The 24,368-nt window shown below is 42.5% G+C and overlaps 1 protein-coding gene across 1 annotated transcript in view; it reads right to left on the reverse strand.

Moving 5' to 3' along the window:
• Nucleotides 1–24,368, reverse strand: part of ASZ1 (ankyrin repeat, SAM and basic leucine zipper domain containing 1) — a 43,131-nt gene that overhangs the window by 13,695 nt on the left and 5,068 nt on the right. Inside the window, exons 3-10 of the mRNA XM_053464275.1 lie at nt 18,042–18,164; nt 17,005–17,116; nt 14,629–14,740; nt 5,107–5,241; nt 4,472–4,593; nt 2,363–2,435; nt 2,103–2,159; nt 1–3 (exon numbers count right to left, since the gene is read on the reverse strand). The exon at nt 1–3 is cut by the window's left edge and continues 110 nt beyond it. Of these exons, the coding sequence (XP_053320250.1) occupies nt 1–3; nt 2,103–2,159; nt 2,363–2,435; nt 4,472–4,593; nt 5,107–5,241; nt 14,629–14,740; nt 17,005–17,116; nt 18,042–18,164 (737 nt within the window). The remainder of the gene's footprint in view (nt 4–2,102; nt 2,160–2,362; nt 2,436–4,471; nt 4,594–5,106; nt 5,242–14,628; nt 14,741–17,004; nt 17,117–18,041; nt 18,165–24,368) is intronic.

Below are 24,368 nucleotides of genomic sequence, written 5' to 3' on the forward strand. Positions count from 1 at the left end.
AGCCTGTGGGGAAAAAAAACACACTATGAGTATACGACACAAGCACCAAAATGTACATTAATAAGAATATGAATTTGAATGATTTATGTAACATTCTTGGTATTCCATGCTATAATGTCATAGCTCACGAAATTTCAAGTGCCCTAAAAAGGGCAATGCAATTTCGTGGAGGGGGCATAACTTTGCTGAGGATTTTATATGACTTCAAGGCCTATGGACAGTGATTTATGTTGCCAAGTATTAGAAGCATCATATACATTTACACGGTTTGGCTTTTAGTGCTGTGGAACACCAAGACAACTTCATACCCAGCAAACATTCTGAGTGCCAACAAAATAAATAAATAAATGAAGCTTTTAACAGGCACATTTGGGCAACCCATTTGTGGAAAACGGCCAACTGATAAATTCAGCTGTCTAAAAACCATTTAAGATTAAAACCAACACACAACGCATTCCTATGACAGCTCTCTAGGAGCTCTAAAAGAAAAGAAAAGAAAAAAAAAAACAGTAGAGAACTTTAGGTGTGATGTTGAGGGGGAAACCATTTTTCCACAAAAATTATAGCTGGGTAAACCGCTGGTGTAGGAATTATTAAAATATTTATCGGTGCTTACAGATATTTAACAACTAGACAGCAGATACAATAAGTCTGGGATTAAACGGGCTCCAAGAGCCCTTGTTTCAGGGATACACGTGCTTTACGGATCCTTGTCTTGGCATTATATAAGCAGCGTTCCACTTAGCAACATCGTTCAGTTGGCTTTCCGACAGCGGCTGTGTGAGCATTAACAGAGTTTGCTGGTGCATGTTCAGAAGCACCTCAGACAATTCAGGATTGATCTGGTACAATTGTAGGCCATCAAGATGAAAAAATAAAGGATTTACCTGATGTAGGAGCTGAAGACTTGCAGCTGCCCTCTCTTCCTCAGTGGTCCAACAATTCTTGCCACGGATTGGCTGCTTGAAGCCGCCAATCAGTGGCAAAAAAAAAACAACAAAAAAAACGCATGCAGAGCAAGCGCTGAAGTTGACTGCCAGCACGTATATCACGTGCCTGAAGATGTGTTCGGTACAACACATCTCCTGCATGAAAATAGCTGGGGGAAAATGCATATGTAGGGGTTCTGCAGAATGCACCAACATGGAAAACCACACTTTCCTTTCAAATAATTCTATATCAGCAATTCTTGATAATCTCTGATAAATTTGCAGTCACCCTATTGGGTCTGTAACAAATATTTGTCTTACAAACTGTAACCGAATACCAAGAACTGTAATAACTTTAGAAATGTTAGCAATGTTTTATATTTAGTATATTAGTACCAATACATTATTTGCCATTAATGGCTATGCATTTTATTCTTTTGTAGCTCATTTAAAGAGTCTGGAAATTGTTATAAAATACATATGAACTTTCAAAAACTTCATTAACATTACAGGCCTATTACACTGAACAGAGCAGCCTTGCTGAAAAGCAAATTAGCTAATTTCACACCCCTGGGAGAACATGATTTATGTGGTTGCAATTTAAGGACGGCACTAAAAATCTGGCAAAAGCAGTTGCAATTTTACACTCGGGGTATGAGAAAAGTAAAATATTTCAGCTCAGTTGGTACTACATTGATTACCGCACCATAAAGTATGTTCTTTCCTATTAGAGTTAATGATGATCATTACATTCCATGATTATATGCAGGCCTAAAGGTTGTCATTAGGCAGCCGGACACAGAGTTATTGTGGAGTCTGCCAACTAAAATAAGTGAACCAAATGTCCAGCTCCATTTGGACTATTTGAACAGAGAAAGCCAGATTTTCCATGATGTATCAAGTAGTCGGCCTTATTAAAGCACCAATAATTTTAATTTTTATTATTCATAATACAGCAAGACTGCATTTCAACTACAATTTTAATGCTGCTTTCTGTTTTTTGTCTCATGTGCACACTATATATATATATATATATATATATATATATATATATATATATATATATATATATATATATATATATATATATATATATATATATATATATGTTACATGCATATACACTCACAGGACCTCAAGTATAAGAAAATGCCTTAATATGTCCATACTTACTTTTTTAAACTCATCTTCCTCTAAAGTTAAAAACTGTCTCAAGGTTAAATCATTTGCCTGTAAAAAAAATAAATAAAAAAAAAAAAATTAGCTGAACCATATACCAGCTGGGAAGTTTGTCAACTAATAAATATTTCCAGGAAGTGTTTACTTTAGATTTTAAATATTTTTCTAATGGACATCAGTACGAAAAATGATGTTCCTAGTTTCCAACAGATTTTAGGTATGCAAAAGTAATACGAAAAAATAAAGCTTCTTACCTTAAATAAATCGGTGAGGTGTTCAAGACCCAAGCCATGCAAAAATACTTCCAGATCACTAGATGCTGAATAACTGTATTGTGTGTAGAAAAGCAAAAACATTTGTCATATCATTAAAAACTAGGAACACAGCTGTAAATATGAACATTTTTAGACTTTTAGTCAAAAAAAAAAAAAAAAATATATGATGAATATACATGTAAATGACCAAAACACCCCAATCACATTGATTCTACTGACATATGTTAAAGATCCCAAGTATAGAAATACAGCGTCTCCATTCGGCTGCTTGACAAAGTGAAGAAATCTGTGTAAACTATGAAGGTGATATTTGCTTAATCCATTTAATGAAATGCCAAAATACAAGACAAACGAAGGAGATTTTGTAACGCACATTGAAGTTTATTTTGCAGTGACTCCAATGCATTCTAGTGCATGTACCGTTTAGTTATTGAAGTCAAGATTACGGATACCTGCTCAGTCTGTACCACAATCAGAAGGAGTTAAATGAAAGGATTTTCATCGTCTAATGCCAATGCATTAAAGAATGCATGGACTGGTCTGTATGTGCTAAAATTCAAACTGAATTCCTATACAGGGCTGAAGCAGACCTTTAAGTTGATATTTATGTTTTGTTTTTTAATTTTTTTTATTTTGTAGAAATAGCATGATCCATAAACGCTCCAGTCAAAGCTTACCATTCCTTTCCTCTTATTCACTATGGACTGGACATCTCTGCTTTTAGGAGCTCTGTGCTGTTAGAATAGAAATCCCAATGCTTTGCTCTGTGGCATGGTTACAGCGGTTGTATTTGGATGTGTGATGAATATCAGAGCCCCTCACAGGTTATCACCCTAGTGGGTCGGTACCATGTACCCAACTAAAATGTTTTTAATGCCCTGACAAAGCTATACCTAAACGATTGTTATTTTGGATGCAGCAGGCAGATTGCGTATGTACATTATGTAAATAGAATCAAAGTATTTTAGAAAGCCATCCTTTTCAAATGATTAATATCCTGAAGACATCACTTCTCTCAGATCTTCATCCACCAGATCTACAACCATTTCACATAATGCTGCCATTATATTATAAGACTGAAAATATTGTTGATGCCAACTGAATTTAAGGATACACCCTTTCCCCTGTTACTCCATCGATCCAACTTGACTTCCTCCTCATTTAGAGCCGACTTTACATTCCATTACAACACAAACTGGATAGTATTTAACAGCTACTTTCATGAAGCATGTGAGTTGGCAATAAAAAGATAACCAAAAGCCACCAGTTTATTTAATTTACTGTATTTGAAATAAAAGAAAAAAACGTTCCCAGTTTCTAGTGTAAAAGTTCAAGCACCAGTTCTATCAATTTTGTCTTGAACCATTTCTAAACAGGTATAGGTGGGAGAGAAGAGGCATCATATCTGCGGATATTGGGGAGAGATTCTGGCAAGTTGTTCTGTTCTTATAAGCTCATAGCTTGCCCAATCATAAACAGCTGCAAGCCCTTCTAAAACCGAAAACACACTTCTAATGCATCTTGTTCTGTGGCCACTGGGTGGAAGTCTAACACAAGATAGTGTTTTCCCAAATGCTGTTCTTTAATACCACATCAATAGTCTTACTATGTGGTATGGAGGTAGGTGGGGCGGCACAGGCGATAATAAAATGGAAATAATGGTTCAAGAGCTTATTTCAATTTAAAAATTTCACACTATTATTTATATGGATTAGTAATTGTAATACAACAAACGTCCTCATGTGCATTTCCATCTTTGCCTTCCCCCAGGTCTTTTCCAATCCAGAGATATGTTGTGAAGAATACATCTCCGTGTATGTGATACACTTACCGCAAGTCAGCTCCAGGTCTCGTTTGGTGAACACAGCGGGTAAAAATAGGACCATGGAGAAGGGTGACCGCTGCGGCTTCTTCTTGTACTGCTAAGTACTTTTATCTTTATTTTTTTAATAATGAACAAAAAAATTCCCATAGAGTATTTTAATAAAGTGTCCTTTTAACAATGTGGAAGCTCATGCCCATGTGCAATATAATTACTGGTGGTTATTTAACAGTCTGCATATATCACATCTTGAATAAATCACTTACTTATTTGTACAATTTGTTACGGCTTCAGGCTGAGTTTTTAAGTATCGGTAAATGGACTCCTCTTTGCTCAAATTATGCTTTCCTTGATTCATATTTGCTGAGAATGAGAGGATGCTAAAAATCTTCAGAATAAATAACATAAGGTTAGACAGAGTTGCATTCCAAACGATTAATGCACAAAAACCGCTTGTTAGTAATGCAGAAGCAAAATCTCCAAATGCGACTTTTCATTGAGCCTTTGAGATCAGACATTGTTACAACCTACTTGATTTTATCAAAATGCATCTGTTGTAGTTTAAAAAGATCTACTGTACAACAATACAGCTTGTCTACGGATCTGGGCGATCATCCCTCTCCCCCAGATTATTGCTGCTCTCCTGAGATTAAATTGCTAATGTTCTTATTGTGGATGCTTAGTTAAGCTCTATAGGAGTGGAATAAGTGGACAACACAGGACATTAGGAAAGAGATCTGATATGATGGTTCTGCCTCAGACCACAGTTTTCATGATGTAAAATAAAATGAATGTCTCTTAAACAATCACACTTATTGTCAAACAAAAAGCACAAGTTCTTAGTAGTCAAATTTGGTTATGCAAAGGCTGTGAACTTCACAGTTCTCTCTAGTAAGTGTACCTCTAGATGATTATGTGTTTTTGCGATGTCCGCCGCTGTATTTCCGTTCTTGGTTGCTAGGTTTTTGTCAGCTCCTAATTCCAGCATCTTCAACACAGTACTCTTCCGTCCACCATGAGCTGCCCATGACAGTCCCTGAGTTAGGTAAGAGAACGCACATTACGGACCAAACACTTTGCCCCACTGGTAGAGGTCAAGGGGTTGGAAGTCCAGTTATAAAAAAAAAAAAAAAAAAAAAAAAAAAAAAAAGTTTTGTTTGGGTATAGAAAAGAAAATCTTTTACCTTAAATTTATCCTCCCCCCCCGCCCCAAACACCAAGCGGCAGCATACCTTTTCCTTCAGACAGGACAGGAAGAAAAAAAAAAAAAAAAAAAAAAAAAGGAAACTTGCCCCCCTGACCCCTTCCTACTGGCATAAATTCCGCCAGCAACAGAATCGCCCCAGAAGTAAAAAGCCAGACAAGATTAATTTATTAGGGATGGAACCAGATACTGTCATTCGGTGTCCAGGATCTAGGGTCCAAAACCAGCACCATCAGAGGCTAGGATGTTAGCCTGTAAAGTTGAAAAGGTGCATAGACATGACCAGGTGATGGGTCTACAAATCTTGGCAACTGCCCTAGTAGAAACCAGCAGTAATGGAGAGGAGAGCCCTTCCAAAACACTGGATAGTGTTTTTAAGCCATCAAGAGATGGATGACTGCGAAGTCCTGAATCCTTTTGAGGCAGTCTTTTGAGGCAGATAGACATTTTCCAATTTTTGAAAAAGAAGTTATTAAAATAAACAGACAGCATTAACATCTAAGGAATTATATTTCTTAGATAGCAGAAACCAGGACCGAATAGAAGATGGCCTGATACCTTCCTGAAATCCCAGTAGCGAAAGCTGTAGAATTTGAGGAACCAAACTTGCATAGAGGAAATACGTAAAGGTGAACACCAACTGGAAAACGTGTTCCAAGTTTTGTCATAAATAATGGCAGTAGTTGACTTACGAGACTGCATAAGACCTTTAAGGAGATACAAAGTTAATTAATAGGAATGGAGAATTTTAGTTATGAAGAAAGACTAGAAAAACTGAACTTGTTTTTACTTTAAAAGAGACATCTGGGGGGGGGTCTGATCACATTGCACAAATACATACAAGGTCAGTATGAACAGCTCTCTAGTGATCTGTTCACCAAGTGGTCCCTATAAAAGACACGGGGTCATCAGTTGAGACTTAAGGAAATGAGATTTCACCATCAGCATAGGAAAGGGTTCTTCAAAGTAAGAACAATAAGAATATGAAATTATCTGCCTAAGGATGTTGTGTTATCCGACTCTGGATATTTTTAAGAAAAGTCTGGATGCTTTTCTGGTTAAGCATTACAAAGGGCTACAACTGTTAAAAGGACAGTCGTATTAGCAAGTTGATCCAGGGAGTAATCCGATTGCCACTATGGAATCAAGAAGAATTATTTTTGCCTGTTGTGGCATAATTGGTAATTGCCCCAAGTAGGATTTTTTGGCCTTCTTTTGGATCAACTTTAGAACTAGGTATGTGTGAAAGGATGATCTTGATGGACTAAAGTCTTTTTTCAACCTACTATACTATACTAACCTGTGATTTAAGATGCTCCATTTAACAGCAATGCCATCAGCTGCCAACAACATATTACTGAGGGGAACTTCCACCTGTTCTAGTATGCCCTTGAGACAGAAAGAGGAGATGGGTGAACCAGGCCCACAGAAGCAGTATTACAATAATCCTTCATTTTTTCTGACGAATCTTTTGAGGAATCAGTGGGGAAAATATAAGCAAGGCTGTAGTTCCATTCAACTGACAGGACATCCACTATCCCTGGTACATCTCCAAAAATGTATCGGGGAAGTTTTGAATTCCTCTTCGTAGCCACTATTTCTGGTGTACCAATAATTTTTTATAATTTCTGCAAAAAAGTTGGTTGTTGCGTTCCCAGGATCTAATCTGCCTGCTAGCATAATGTGAAGGCCTGCAATATGAACTGCTTATAAAGCCAGGAGACTGAGGAGTTTGTTGTAACGTGGCACCATAGGCCCTGACTGAAAGGTACACCCTACTGGAGGCGTGTAAACACTAGCTACCAAGTGTGACGGGACCGACCTGTACCCCGACTGGGTACGCCCGCCGAACGTTGCTTCCTTCGCCCCATGGCCACCGGGGCACCAGAGATTAACCCCTTCACTGTCTGTGGCTAGCCGAAACTGAGCTACACAGGGTGGCTATCGTCCTGAAAAGGACAATACGTGATCATAGCAGAGAACACAGCTCTTCAGGAACCTCGGCCGTACTGTAGTATACCGAAGTATAGCAATACAGCACCCTACCGCCCTAATAAGGGCAGCACCGAGGCTTACCTCAATAACAAGACAGGACTCGTAGTGAGGTAAAACAGGAACTCCCTTTATTTGGGAACACAGGGGTATTTAAACAGTACAAAGGATTGAGTTACGTCCAATCGACACACAAGGGAATTGCGTCCAATAGACACAAGGGAATTGCGTCCAATAGACACAAGGGAATTACATCCTGCCCTCCTTTGCATATGACTGAGCATTAGCACTCAGCCCAGTAGGGGGTCTCTACTGTAGTCTGTGTAAGGAGGGAGGGGGCAGGACATGTGGCACCTGGACAGGGTAGCAAACAAGGGGAACAAAAGCACACACCATAATCACAACATATACTGGGAAATGCAGGTATCACAAACAAGAACTATCACAGACGGCACTGATTAACCCGGGGCCGTCACATCTCCCCCCCATAGTCCGGCAGACCCGACTAGACCCCTAACGGGTCGGCTTGGGGCTGTCCGGGAAAGATAGGTGGGCATTAGGTTGTCTCTGCTCCCCAGTCTTTGGAGTGTGGCGCTCTGCACCCGGGCCCATAGTCTGTAGGGAGAAGGCTGGCACTCAGGCCCCTCCAGAAACCCATGGCATGGAGGCCTCTGTGACAGTCCCCTAGCTCGATTGCTCCTACAAAGGTAGCACTTACCAGGCCAACGTCTGCCTCTCGCGGTGCGTATACCATTCGCTGGAGAGAAGTGCCGACTGCCCCTTCTCCCTGGAGGGTACCCAGCCTCTGGGGAGGGATGCCGCCTGCACCCCCTCCCTGTTGCTCCCTCTGCCGCTGGGGAGATGAGCCGACTGCCTTATCTCCCTGGATCCCTGTTGTAGGTGCTGGGCAGAGGCCAGAGGTGTTCTGCCCTGTTGCCAGCGCTTCTGCTGGGGCTAAGGGATCTTCGGGTCCGGCCTGCAGCTGGGGGAAGGGAACGGTGTCCCTTGCTACCATCTGCTGCTGAGGAGGGAGGGCCGGTTCCTCTGCTCCCGGGATAGTGGGCTGTCGCTGGGGAGACTGGCTGGCTGTGCCATCTCCCGAATATGCAATCAGCCGCTGGGGAGGGATGCCGCCTGCACCCCCTCCCTGGCTCTCCTTCTGCCGCTGAGGAGATGGGCCGGCTGCCGCATCTCCCGGGATATCTGCCAGCCGCTGGGGAGGAGGGACGATACCCTCAGCTCCCATCATTGGAATCAGCCGCTGGGGAGCGCAGACCGGTTCTTCTGCTCCCGGGTCTGTGAGCTGCCGCTGGGGAGACTGACCAACTGCGCCATCTCCCGGGTCCTCACTCAGCCGCTGGGGAGGAATGCCGCCTGCACCCCCTCCCTGGTGCTCCTTCTGCCGCTGGGGAGATGGGCCGGCTGCCGCATCTTCCGGGATATCTGCCAGCCGCTGGGGAGGAGGGACGATACCTTCAGCTCCCATCGTTGGGATCAGCCGCTGGGGAGCGAGGACCGGTTCCTCCGCTCACGGGTCTGTGAGCTGCCGCTGGGGAGACTGACCAGCTGTGCCATCTCCCAGGTCCTCACTCAGCCGCTGGGGAGGAATGCTGCCTGCACCACCTCCCTGGTGCTCCTTTTGCCGCTGGGGAGATGGGCCGGCTGCCGCATCTCCCTGGAGATCTGTCAGCCGCTGGGGAGGAACGCCAGTTGTCCTTCCTACCATGATTGGTGACAGCTGTTGGGGAAATCCAGATGATGGGGATGTAGGCGGGGCAGGGCAGAGGTCAGCAACTTTCTGCCCAGTTGCCAGCGCTTCTGCTGGTGTGGGGAACAGTGCTGGGCAGCGGACAGCGTCACTCTGCCCTGTGGCCAGCTCTTCCGATGGTGGGTCCCTGCTAGCAGGTGGGGACCCTTCGCTGTGGGACAGATAGACACCAGCAGCATTCTGCCCTATTGCCGGTGCTTCAGCCTGAGCGAGGATTGCTGATGCAGGACAGATGTCAGCGATGCTCTCTACAGGTGCCAGCGCTTGTGCTGGTTGGTCCTCGTTAGCCGGCCGGGACACCGTGCTGGGGGATGAGCAGAGGCCAAAAGCACTCTGCCCTGTGGCCGGCTCTTCTGCCGGTCTGGCATTTTGCGGTGCTGGGCAGAGGATCGCGTTGCTCTGCCCTGGTGGGTCCCTGCTAGCAGGCGGGGACCCTTCACCGTGGGGCAGGCAGAGGCCAGCGGCACTCTGCCCCGCTACCAGCATTTCAGCCGGAGTAGGAGGGGCGCTTGGTGCTGGGCAGAGAACAGCGTCCCTCTGCCCTGTTGTCAGTGCTTCAGCTGGAACTGCAGGATCCATCGACTCCCGTGTCATGCAAAGGCCGCCTTCCAGCAGCCCTAAGTATTCCATCTCCAGACACCATTCCCTGTAGACTAGCCCTTCTAAGTCAGCTGCAAGGGTCAGTTCTTGGGAAAGCGGAAGCATTTCCTCGCGGTCCTTGTACAGGTCCCAGAACCTATAGCTCTCCGAACTACCAAAGTCGTCTTCTGCTTCAAAAGCTTCCCAATCTAAGCCAGGGACATAGAGGTCCTCACCTTCCGGAGAATAGTGATTTCCGGACCCCCACTCCTGCTGGGCTGCAGCCCAATATAATGCTCGATACAGGTCCCCGAGCTCGAGCTCCTTCGCCACCAACTTCTCCAGTGTGGCTACTTCCTCCTCGGTGGGCTGCCATCTCATCCGGCGACGCCGCAGCTTAAACAGCTCCCCGAAGCTTTGTTCTGGGGTAGGCAGGTTCTCACTTCTGCAGTTGTACCAGTTTTCCATGGCATCTTCCCACAGCTCTAGCCGAATCAGGGCTCTCCATTCCAGCCATACTTCCTCTGTAATCGGCCCTCCCTGTATCGTCAGGGCGACCTTAACTCGAGTCTCAAAGTCCCATAACGGAGCTTCCCACTTATACTCATCAGCTCCTCGTGACGCATTCCTCTGTAGATCCAGGTCCACCTTGAACTGCCGATCCATTTCCATTACCGTCCTACAGACTGTTTCTGCAGATGGAGTGGCTCCGTAGAATGCCATCCTCCTCTGTAATCTGTTGCGGAACTTCTTCGTTGCCTGTTCCCGACACCGGCTCAGTTCTTCTGCCATAGCTGCCGCCGATGTGGCTGTACCTCCTTGGTCAGCAAGCCTGTTAGTCCCAGTAGTGGTTGGGCTGTCTCTGTACTGAGGAAGCATCCCACCGCTGCCACCAATGTGACGGGACCGACCTGTACCCCGACTGGGTACGCCCGCCGAACGTTGCTTCCTTCGCCCCATGGCCACCGGGGCACCAGAGATTAACTCCTTCACTGTCTGTGGCTAGCCGAAACTGAGCTACACAGGGTGGCTATCGTCCTGAAAAGGACAATACGTGATCATAGCAGAGAACACAGCTCTTCAGGAACCTCGGCCGTACTGTAGTATACCGAAGTATAGCAATACAGCACCCTACCGCCCTAATAAGGGCAGCACCGAGGCTTACCTCAATAACAAGACAGGACTCGTAGTGAGGTAAAACAGGAACTCCCTTTATTTGGGAACACAGGGGTATTTAAACAGTACAAAGGATTGAGTTACGTCCAATCGACACACAAGGGAATTGCGTCCAATAGACACAAGGGAATTGCGTCCAATAGACACAAGGGAATTACATCCTGCCCTCCTTTGCATATGACTGAGCATTAGCACTCAGCCCAGTAGGGGGTCTCTACTGTAGTCTGTGTAAGGAGGGAGGGGGCAGGACATGTGGCACCTGGACAGGGTAGCAAACAAGGGGAACAAAAGCACACACCATAATCACAACATATACTGGGAAATGCAGGTATCACAAACAAGAACTATCACAGACGGCACTGATTAACCCGGGGCCGTCACACCAAGCAACATTGGAGTATGTGAAAAAACGTCTCCAGAACGTGCAGCCACCTGTCCCAGGATTTTAGGATAAAACTCAGAGGCCGTAGGCATCCCAAGTGACCCCTGGAATGGCAAGCACCATCAATGGCTTTTCGAATAGAGCAATGGGAATAAAGAATGAGGCTCCTGATTGATTCACTGAGAACACTTTTGTTGCTGGGAAGACGAGAACTTCATATTTATGGACTCTTCCCACATACCTAAGAATCAGATTCTTGAGATGCAACGAGAGATGATTTATCAAGATTCCAAATCAAACCGCAAGCCTCCAAGTGATGACCTGTGACATATGGAGACTGAGTAGCCAACTGGAAGAATCCTTTACGAGCAATCGTCAAGTTATAGCATAGTGTAAATACCTTGGGACTGAAGTAGGACCGTCAAAACACTGACTTCTGAATTTCTTGGAGCCAAATCTCCTTGGTTTAAAAAAAGATGAGCCATGGGACATAAGGGACTACATTCTGAAGTGTTTTCACCAACTTGATAACCTCAAATAGATCCTCAATAGGCCGAAAAGTCATATTTGTTTTTTGATCCTGGAATAAATGCCTGTTCCTGTTCTTTTCAACGAACTGGTTCTACAGCCTACTTGTCTAATAGATTCTGACTTCTAACAAGGGCGGCTTGGTAAGCAGATGAACCCTTTTTCTGACACAAAAACTGGAGGAGGGGTGGTGGAATTTATCTGTAACCTTCTGAACTAATCTGAAGGACCCACATTTCCCCTGTAGACAGGAACCACTGGTGATGGGGGGGGGGACCTTCCTCCTACCCGCAGCCAACCATCAAACATGGCTGTTTTCTTCTTCCATTGTTGAAGGAAGACTGGGATGAACTCAATTGAAAATGCACAGGATTTTCTCTTACAGCCATTAGGCGGATCACAGGAGGAAAATAATCAAATGCTTTGAGTGGGAACAGGTTCCAGGGAAGGATCATTACAGGCTGGCCGCTTAAGATAATAATAAAAAAAAACCTTAATAAAATACACTAGACCTGGTGTATGAATTATTATTATTTATTGTTTTATATAGCCCCATCAAATTCCGTAGCTCTGTACAATGGGTAGACAGGACATAACAAGTAGTATGTAACATAACAGATTGACTAACAGAGACAACAGGTGAGGAGGTCCCTGCTCAAACGAGCTTACAATCTAGAGGACTGTAATATAAAATAGGATACCTGTTATCTTGAGGAGCTGTACCAAAACACAATGGCAGAGAGTACTCAATTCATTCAAACATTATTTGACTTTAGCTGAAAGAGAAAACTGTGACCTGTCACTAACCAAGACAGGAAAATACTGGGGAGTTTATGTTGCTGGTAGAAAGGGGTGGGGACGTTAGCTTTTTTCTTCCAGTTTCCTGTCCTGTCCGAAGGTGCAAGGAAGAACCCCCCAAGGTATGCTGCGGCGTGGGGAAGGGGAAAGAGGCATAAGATGAGACTGATTGGCTAATAACACTTTTGTGTATGCTTGTTGACTGATTTTATAAAGTAGACAAAGTGAAACACACAGCAACTAGTGTGTAAGCAAAGTGGCGCTGTAGTATTAAACAGATGATAATGATCAAGAAAGAACCAAAACAAGCTAGAACCATAAAAGAACTGGGGCATAAACAGCAATTTTCACATATACATTATATATGCAAATCCTACTTAATTGCTTTCTCAAGGGAGGGGGGAGTTTGATATCGGTCCTATAGGATATAAGTAATATAAGACCCAAAAACAAATTCATATGGAAGAAAATGGTTAGAAATGAGTTTATTATAAGAAAATTAGTTATAATGACAACAAGCCTTGCAAGTTGGAGAAATCAGGTAACATGGCAAAAGAACACAAAGGGGGGGGGATTAGCTGGAATAAAGGCTGAACCTATTGCTTCTTTCTTGATGTTTTCAGGAAGGTTTCAGATCACCGATCAATAATCACATAATCAAGTATAAATAGCCCAAGTCAACAGGGGGGCATTAATAAATTATATTAACAAGAACGGTTGGATAATCATATTTGGGCAGATATGGATGGGGGGGGTCTTGCTGGATCACAGTTTTTATCTAGGCCAGCACCTCATACTATCATCTGTTGAGTAATTAAGTCATAGTTTTATAAACTTTGTGAAAAATATATGCATATTCTCTTATCCCAATGGTAATTTATCATAACAGGCAATCTTCACCAGGGAAGCTCAAAACGGTTGCAAGGAACACAGGTAAACCCTTAACTAGTAGGAATGCCAAACCTGATAAACGATTTCAATATATCTTGACGAGTGCTGCGGTTTCACGTACGCCAGAAGTAGTTTGAGAAACACACAGCACAAAAATGTACGGTTTGTCATTTGCGATAAGCATATTATGTTAAGGTGTGCTGTCTATCTTATACAATGGTGTCACTAGCATCATTTCCCAGGCCGACTTAAATACTCTGAGATGCAATGCTTCTGTGTATATTTGGTCAAGGGCACTTATGACACAGAAAAACGAAACATGAAACCAGAAGAAAGGCTACTTGTAACCTGTTGCATGACAAAAAAAAATTCAAGTGATAATGCATACAAAAACAAATGGATATGAGGTGTACGAGAATGGACCATGCTTTCATATTGCTTATACAAGTAACTATACACACACACATTTGCTATACAGTATCTGAGATTCTCCTCTTTGCCGTGAAAAAAATCCTAATTGTAAAGCAACCTCCATAAAAACCGATGGAATGTTACTAAAGCCTTCACATTGAGCGTTTACCTCAACACTCTCTCTACGATCCAAGGCTCCTTACCAATATACTTGAGGTAACAGATTAGCGTACAATAAGAAAAAGTACGAAAACCGAATTTACATTTGAAGATCATCAGACACACACAATTTTGATTCTAATTCTCCAAAGGAAGAGATTTGAGAGGTTTTTTTTTTTATAAACATAAAACAGAATGGTTCAGTCTTAATCACCCAGATGATAATACGCTGAATAATGAAAGTCTATTAAGGAAAGGGCCTCATTGGATGAGCAGGACTTTATTACCATTGCCATAAAGAATCAGTTAAGTGTATTTGGGTGACTTTTCACAGCTCATTCGTCACATGACTGCCTACATTGGTAATCTACAAAGAAAACAAATGTACTTTTTTCCATGGGACTGCCCCTTTAATTAAAATAAAAACAATGATTTATTTTAATATCTTGCCAAATCAAGTCATAAGAACATTTAGCATGGTGGTAATCCATGACTGAACGTTAGTAAAAGGAACGTAACAGCTGTATTGCCTTACTGTATAGCCATTCTCATCTTGAGCATTGATGTCAGCTCCACGAGCAAAAAGGAGGGCAACCACCTGAGAGTGGCCTTCTCTGGCAGCAAACATTAGCGGGGTCATTTGTTTCCTTAAAGAGAAAAAAGTGCAGAAAGTTGAATTGTATTTTAACTATTTAGCTGCTCATTCATTGGGTCGCTTCTATACACACTGGCTTAGAGTTAATGAACTGCAGTACGCACCGGAACTGAGACGAGGGGGTGTCTTCTATTTACTAATAAACATATTTTTATTCAATAAAATAATTTGTCCATCATTCATGTGTTAGTGGCCATAGCACTCTGAATAATATGATTTTGTAAAATAGGGCGTTTGGGTATTACTAATTGGTAGAGGGCTGAAGGGGATGCTAACAGCTTTTAACAAACTAAAGTCAGTTAGCGGAACCATCTATTAGTCTTTGCTTGTACTTCAAGATGTTTAGTTTAGAAATTTACCTCTGGGATGCTGGGATCTGTAGCTCATACTGATGCAACTAGGAGGTCTAATCAATTTCCTTTTTGTAAGTTGTCGCCCTTACCTGATTAAACACCGTTATCTAGATATGTTTAGTAAAAATGTACTAATTGGGAAGAACGACAGATCTGTTTTAATCAATTCTGGCAGACAATAGAATTGCTTTTCTCCAATGACATAACATGAGGAAATAATTGCAAGACATAAAAACATTAAATGTTAAGACTTCAGGAGCAACAATGTCTTTGTGTTAACTATTAAGATACCGGTTGCAGACAACCAAAGTGTCTACGCGAAGGTCACAGAACGGTGGCGGGTTTAACGTTGATCCCTGGGCATGAGACACTGATAGATTGTGCTGTCTGATTACATCAAGCAGTTCTTCTCCGACCGGTTAATCCTGTGGACCAGTGAAGAGGCAGCATATGCCAGGTAACCACTGAACAACTAAAATGGCTTTAATAAATCAGTAAAACAGGCGAAAACGGTAAAAGCGACAAACTCTTCCCAAAACTAATGGCTCATGGGTCGGGTTCTAAATACGTGGCAGGCTTCGCCTCTACAGAACTAATGCTCCGTATTCATCATGCGGGCTTATTCACACTGCTCGCTGTGCACCAAACACAGCTGGACACAATATCCATGCACAGATGTGAACTCATTCTTTACTACGCCATTTGTAAAACCAGAAAACAAAATAACCAAACAGGATTCCGGTTTATTTACTGGTATATAATAAACTCTTTGTTCAATGTCACACTGGAGGCGTTTGTCAGAAGGAAATCACAAATTAAATGCGAACACGCCAGGTTTTTGCAAAGCGTATGAAAATACTGCTTTTTGAGAGAAGTGTTCAATAGCTTGATGGGTAGGAAACTACCCGTAGAAGACAGTATGATTTCACCTCTGTACCATCTGCAGCAAGAATTATTACCACTTGATGCTTTCACGTGTTAGAAGGGTGTAAACACCATCAAAAATGACTAGTTTTAGCTTTATTTTTAGAAGTTGTAAGAGCACATGCAGGAGGATGGCTTATTTATATTTTTATATAGTAGCATCATACTGCGCTGCACTATGGCTACTACACTCTACTGTCCATTTAAATAGGCTATCACTTTAAAGTACTCATTGAATCAAATATTTTAGTACTTAGACATAAAGCTACCGCGTGGTCGCATTTTCGCATCTTTTATTTTAAGCAAAATTCACATAAAACCCCTTTTTTTGTGGAGATACACTACGCTATAGATTATAATTTAATTTATCAATGACCCCCCCACCTCACACTGGCTGTTGTACAGACAAGAATTGGTGGGCGCTCATTGCTGTAGAATACACCTACCACAAAACCAACTCTGTCTTCTGACTAGTTAAGCATGATTAGAAATACATGCTCTGTGTTGACTCCACCGAACGCAAGGCAACAACAACAGACATGTTGAGACCACCACTTGTTTTTTTTATTGATGTTATCCCTCTTGGCACCGCCTGGTTTTGAGATAGGCTAGTCTTGTATCCATTTGTATGACTGGAGGTACGAGGCCATTGAGGTTATTTATTTTCTGCATATGACAGGACTTCCCTGTGAAAAGGTATTGAGAGCAGTATATTGATTGAGGGGCTAGACATTCATTTAGTCCCATGCGGCGTGGCACTCGAAGCATTAAAACCACGTATATTCAAGTAATGTTTGTGTTAATAAAAAGTAACATGCTGAGCAGGTACTTCAAACACATCCGATTCTGCGTTACACAAAAAACAAACATATAATCTCTACTAGTCAAACAAGCACCATTAGGAAATCATAGATGGATATTTCCCCCTGTGTGGAATATGCAGTTCCTTTAAATATATACAATTCATGGACACTTATACCTGCATGCAACGTTTGGGTCGGCATTTCTTGACAAAAGCAATTCCACACACTTCATTATACTTTCCTCTGGAGCATACGCAGCACATGCTGACATCAGGACTGTAAACTTATCTGAAGTTGGAAAAAAAATGGATATAAATATATTTTTTTTTATAGCATTCATGGCCAATGTGTCCATCATTCCATAAGGACATAGGTGTGAATAAGTGTTCCTGTGTGACATTACGTAGTAGCCGCTAGCACGCTCATTTTGCAGATGTGCTCCTCCTGCAGTAGTCGGAGCCAGGAGTGTATTCCATGCAGTCCTACGTGCAAAATAGCTAGAGGAAGGGGCGAATCCACATGTGGGGATCCTGCAGAATCCTCCCTACGTATTCACAATAAAACCCCATTAAAGTTTAAAAAGGGAGCATGCATCTAAAATATAATTATAGTGCATATTATGGCTGGAATGCTCCTTTAAAGATTTTGCAGATTGACCAAGTCAGCTTAAAGTTTTGACTTATTCCTTCTAAACTTTTGTTTCTGTTATGTCTAAATTATTATGTGATGCCTTGTTTTGCCGCTGCACAGGGCTGCAGAATATGGCGGAGCTATACAAGTCAATAATTACTCCCTGGTGCTGCCCACCCTTTTGTACTCCTTTGTGTCCTCACAAAAAGCATCTAAAACATCCTACTAGAAATATTTTGCAATACTAAAAAGGTAAGAAAATACCTATTGCAGGTGGCTGGTGTACCCCCATCAGTGATGACCTTAATCTCAATTTATTCCAGTAACTGCTGCTCCTCTACTCTATCCTCCTAACCCAAATGCTTCCAGACTGGAGAATTTATATCCACTGAACCTCGTCTCTTTATATAGTGTTCCCATTACGAGTGGAATTTCTTTCTCATCAGTGCCCCTCCAAAATATAATCAACAGTTATCATGACACATCTTGCAGTCTTGCACCACATGGAGGCGCCGACGAGTTAAACCTTGGCATCCACTCACTCACTGGAAAGTAAACCTAAACAGAATGTAAGATACCTTACCTCTTTCAAAACTTGCATTTGCACCTTTATCGAGAAGAACACGCACCATTTCCAAATTGGCAACGCTGGCAGCGAACATTAATGGAGTCCAGCCAAACCGAAAGCAACATTCAACACTCAACCCTGTAAAGAAAAAATTAGGTCTCACATACAAGCAAAATCATTGCGTACAAGACAAAAACAGTAAATATGTACCCTTCAGATTTGATCTATAAAACCAAAACAAACGACAACAAAAAACAAAACATGTTCCATGCGTACTTGCCCTTTATAGTTGTGCGTAATAGGCACAATGAATCTTTTGGGTCTTACAGGGTACAAGAATTGCACTCACTTAGATCAGTATGCCTTTGGAGAAAAATTCATTACATGTGGATTTCTTTTACTTACTTATTATCTGGTAGCAAATTGGGAGATTCTTCATTGTCAGGGCAGAAACATTTAAATACCCCATATTCCCTCTTACCTTCTCAGTAAAATAAAAACCCCCAAAAAACAAACAGTGGAAATAGGCACACTGCTGGATGATAAGCAAAGAAATGAAATTCTGAGGTAAGGAAATCTGCGGTTTCTCTTGCTACCCCCCATTAGTAGTACATTGGGAGATATACAAAAGACGTAGGGAAAGTGAGAAACAGTCTGAAGATCTCAGCGTCCAAGCTAGAGTCCTCAGAGGACACAGCTGACAACCCGTAGTGTTTCTTAAAGGTCCAGACTCTTCCAGACTGAAGCCTTACATGTTATGCTAGGCAGAACATGTAGACTAAGCCTTCAGAGCAGCCGATACGCAAGCTTCTCTTATAGCGGTAACAATCCAATGATTGATGGCAACGTTTGAAGCTTGTAGGCCTCTTCTGGCACCCGAAAAGGAAATGGACAGATAAGAGGATATTCTCCAAGAAACTAGACCTCTTTAAATAAATCGAGCTCTTCTTTCCTGTTCGACGGTAGATGGTGGGTAAATACATTACTTGATTTAGAGGAGAAAGAAATCACCTTCGGTCTACGGTTAGGTCCAGAAATATTTGGACACAGAACATTTTCATTGGCTCTGTACTCCACCACAAGGAGATTGAAGTTAATCGCAATGCAATCGTTTTGCAGATTTTCAGCTTTAATTCAAGGGGTTGAACAAGAATAACGTATTAAGCGTTTAGGAATTGCAGCCATTTTCATACATAGTCCACTTATTTCAGGGACTCAAACATAATTATACAAATCAACACAATCATGAATAAAACGTTAATTTTTAATGACTGCGTGAAATCTGGAACGCACGGGTATTACCAAATGCCGTGTTTCCTCCTTTGCGATGTTTTTCCAGGATTTTACTGCAGCCGTCATCAGTTGTTTGTTGCACTTTCTGCCTTAAGTTTTGTTTTCAGCAAGAGAAATGCATGCTTAATCGCGTTTAGATCAGGTGACTGACTCTTGCAGAATATTCCACTGAGCAGACAATATATCCCTATACACTTCAAGGCTGCTTTTGTCACATCATCAATAAACACTGACCCAGTGGCACTGGGAGCCGTGCGTGCCCATGCCATCACATGCTTCCACTGCCTTCCTACTTTTTCCTTCCCGTCATTCTGGTATAGGTTAATCATAGTTTCATCTTTCCTAAAAATGCTGCTCCAGAATTGGGCTGGCTTTTTTAGATGTTTTTTTGGCAAAGTCTAATCTTGCCTTCCTATTCTTGAGGGTTACGAATGGTTTGCACCTTTTTGGTGAAGCCTCTGTATTTGCTTCTTTTTATGGTAGACCGGGACAATGATACGCCTACCTCCTGGAGAGTGTTCTTCACTCGGCTGGATCTTGTGAAAGGGTTTTTCTTTACCATGGAAAAAAAATCCTACGATCATCCACCACTGTGTTCTTCTGTGAATGTCCAGGCATTTTTGTGTTGCAAAGCTCACCGGTGAGTTTCTCATAAATGTACAAAACTGTTGATTTGGCCACTTTTAATGTGGATGCTATCTCTCTGAAGGATTGTTTTTCTTTTTTTTTTTTTTTTACAGTCCAAGGATGGTCTGTTTCACTTGCATTGAGAGTTCCTTTGACCGCATGTTGTGGGTTCACAACAACAGCTTCCAAAAGCAAATGTCACACCTCAAGTCAAATCCAGACCTTTTACCTAACTAATGGATGAAAGAAATAAAGAAATAGCCCACACATGTCCAAACAGCTTTTGAGTCAATTGTCCCAATTACTTTTGGTCCCTGGAAAAAGAGGGGGTACATATTAAAGAGGTCTAATTCCTAAACCCTTACTCCAATTTGGATGTGAATTCCCAGAAATTAAAGCTGAGGCACTCCACTTTTAGCCCATATTCATTATTTAACTGTAGCCTGAATTTATTTTGGTAAACAGCCGAAATAACAAAACTTCTGTCAGTGTCCAAATGTTTCCGGACCTAGCTGTAAATTCTGGAGATAAACAAAAGGAAGCACTGGTCTTTATGAAGCCTCAGGAATCACTGGGACATGGAAAGAGCTTGAAACTGAACTCAACAAGCATAAGTAATGACAACCAAGAATATTGTCTTTAAGGTGAGGAGACCGAGGGAGACACCTTGAAGGGGTTTAAATGGAACCAACATCAATTGAGACGAGACAGTATCCTGATCCTGGATAAAAAAATCTCAGCAACAGGGACAGTCCCTAATAGTTAAGTACCATGCAGTGAAAATCCTTAAAGTTTTTCCCAGATGAAGATTGGGAGGGAGGGTTCCATTCTATTTACAAAAAATGTATTTTAATAAAAACAGATTGCAGTTACTAGCAAATATCTTGCAGTGGAAGTTGTGACTAAAGCCAATCAGAAACATGACTGATACTATTATTAAAGGTCGAGGAACATGTCTTTCACACTGTAGGGTAACAAGCAAAATTGAATAAAGTAATTTTCTCACTTTGTACATTTTACGTCACACTGAAAGTTAGGGCTTCAGCTAACGATTATTTTCATGATCGATTAGTTGGCCGATTCTTTTTTCAATTAATCGATTAATCTGATAAAAAAAATAAATGTAAATTTTTCATTTATTTAAAATAATTTAACAAACAGGATGTTAAAAACAAACGCCAGTATAAAAGAACTTTGATAAAAATGCATTTCTTGTTTTTATTTCCCAACCTGCCCCCCCAGTTATGCACATTTGAGGCCAGGCTTGCCACACTGCCTCCCACATATGCCACATACCCCCAGATATGCCACTCCATCCTCCCCACATATGCCTTATATACCCTATATGCCTTATACCCCCTGATATGCCACATACCCCCAGATATGCCACTCCGTCCACCCCACATATGCCTTATATACCCTATATGCCTTATACCCCGATATGCCACTGTGCCCTCCCCACATATGCCTTATACCCCCTGATATGCCACTGTGCCCCCTGATATTCCACTCCGTCCTCCCCAGATATCCCGTAGTGTCCTCGTAGATTCACAGACTCGTTCACAGCACACTGACACAATACTTTTATAAATAAATACAGGATTAATCTTCACTGCCCCCAGGATTTAGATTCCCCTTAGTTTGCCCCCCTCCTTTGCCTCTAACTGCACCTTAAGTTAACCTAATTAAATTAACCCTAAAACATCCCATCAACCATAACTGCCCCCAAATTAACCCTAAACACCCCATCAACCATAACTGCCCCCATATTAATCCTAAACACCCCATTAACCATAACTGCCCCTAAATTAACCCTAAGCACCCCGTAACCGTAACTGCCTCTAAATTAACCCCCACTTCCCCTAACTTTCAGCAGCCCAAATATTAATTTTATACTCACAGTAGCCGTGTGGATGCCAATGGGCGGGGCCAATCGGCAGTGATTGCAGGGAGGGACTGGTAAGTAGTACCTGTTGCTGTGATTCACACTTAAACGGATTATAAAACGAGGGGTATTTTAGGTAAAAATCGATTCAACTAGTCGATAATGAAGTTCGTTGGCAACGATTTTCATTATCGATTATCATCAATTAGTTGTTGCAGCCCTACATAGCAAAATGCTACTTGTACTTGCCATATAACTTGCAAAAAAACAAAAACAAATAGAACCTATTAGCTTTTATCGACGAGTAAAATATTTTTCAAATAAAATTCAGAAAAAGTGCTTTTTCAAGTTTTAGTCATATTTAGAATCCCAGCTAAACACGAGCACCTCCAAAGTGTCAAAACATCCTTGGTCATGAAAGGTACAACACATTTTAATAAAAACAGTCTGGTCCTTAAGGGGTTAAGTGTCTTTTATTAAGTGTAAACAGGGTTTCTTCTCCTGTCCAAGTATCCTCAACATTGTCATCTATTAATGAGCTACAAGTATTTCTGTGAAGCATGTGCAATCAAATGTGCGTCAAAAGACGCCCTTACTTAACACTGCAGAAAGTCTCTTTGGAACAAACCACTTTGTGTAAGGAGAGGGAGGGGTTGTGGAATAAAACTGTCATTTGTGAAAGAGGCATTTGTGTATTGGCCCTGAGGATATTTTGAACCAGGGCAGAACACCCCTATGGCCTTTGCACTGTGGTACAGCCTGCCCTGACTGTGATGTCATAGTGCTGTGACATCACAATGCTGTGATGTTCTGTAAAAGCGCAGCCAGAGACTCTGGTTGTTTCAGATTGTGAGCAGTAGCAGTACTGAGCATAATATTTACCTGTCCACTACAGGGAGTGAAATTGAGCTTTCAATTGACTTTAAAAAGACAAAATAGGCAGAGATTAAAAGGCCTTCATTTGTGTGCACGCAATACCCGGCACATTGGGGCAAATCTCTGCACCTGACCATCTTTGACCGACACCCGACAGGTACACATTTCAGCCATCATGGAGCGCACTTGCTTCGGCACTCCTAGCCCTCGCACAAGCAGCAAAATAACATTCACGCTGTTTGTATTTGGCTGGGCGCTCTTATGCGGCGGAGCTGTACTTTCTGTCTATGGGTTCGCGTCATGCCAGTCCGACAGCTGTAACACCTACAAGGTGATGGGCCCGGTACTTGCTGGGTTAGGGCTGGCATGTTTAATGATGGCAGAGTTTACTGCCAAACGAGGTAGAAGAAGGAGGGAATTAGAAGGAGACCCGACGGATCCAGATAGAAGCTTCCTCTGCGGGAAAAGCCGGCAGTTTGTGCAGTTTGTAATACTCGGGATCCTGTTGCTGGCTTGCGGGGTAATAGTTAGTATCCCAGGACTTGTGGTACCAGCCTGCAAGCCAAACACAGACAAACCCCCTAAAGCCTGTAAAACTCGCTTAGTGCAGATAATCGCACTCGTAGTAATCGGCTTGTGTTACTGCCTGGCTATCCGTGTGAGCAAAAGCCGTCGGGATGGCGACTCTGAGGAGGACCCAGAAGCCTCCAGATATCAGCCGATTCCAACTTTGGGTGACGAAGTCTTCACGTTCCCGTCAGCCCCACCTCCACACTTTGCAGGAGGACATGATTGGCCAATGAGCAGGGACCCTCCTTCCTACGACAGCGTCCTTTTTGAACGGGGCGACCATGATTCCGGCGGAAGAGACGGGGAAAATGACTACAACGCTCCGCGACTGTGGGGGCCGACCGTAGGATACATTGACGAGCGTATACCTTCGGAACCACCTCCAAGATACGAGGACATATACCCTGCTCAGCCAGATCCTGAAGAGAGTTCATCATCATCATCGTATCACTTGGCTTCACAATCATCGGAGTCGAGTGACTATGAGCTCGCACCAGGACCCTAAACGTGGAAAGTCTGAACTATTGGGGGGGTTTTTTTTCTAACATTTCGACTCAGTACAGTGTTTGAGCCGGAAGCGTCACCCAAAACATCACATCTGACAATATCCAGGTCTGCAGATAAAGGACTGAAATCAGACCGGGTTTTTTTTGTCAGTGCCGGCACCGTACATGACGCCTGTTGAAATGTTTTTTTCCTCCCCATGAGACTTCCTCTTTAAATAACGGATAAATAAAATGACATCTTTTCATGGCTGCCCCTCAAACGGTATCCGTGTGTGTTTGTGTGTGTTGAATGTACTGTGTGTACGAGGTCACATTATCATATAGAATCTATAACATAAATCTCTTACATGTGAAATCAATGTGTTATCTATGGCTTGGAACCACCTCCAAGATACAACATATATCCTACCCAGCGTGATCATCTTCATATTACTCAAGCGACTATGAGCTCGCACCATGACCAGAAATGTGGAAAGTCAGCAGTTTTGGCTTAGCAATGTTGTGTCTTTGTTAAGATGTACCGTGTTTATATATATGCCGTTACAACCCATTGTGATTGGGCCGTTCAGAACCTACTCACTCTGG

The sequence above is a fragment of the Spea bombifrons genome, chromosome 4, assembly GCF_027358695.1.
Source record: "Spea bombifrons isolate aSpeBom1 chromosome 4, aSpeBom1.2.pri, whole genome shotgun sequence".
NCBI lineage: Eukaryota > Metazoa > Chordata > Amphibia > Anura > Pelobatidae > Spea > Spea bombifrons.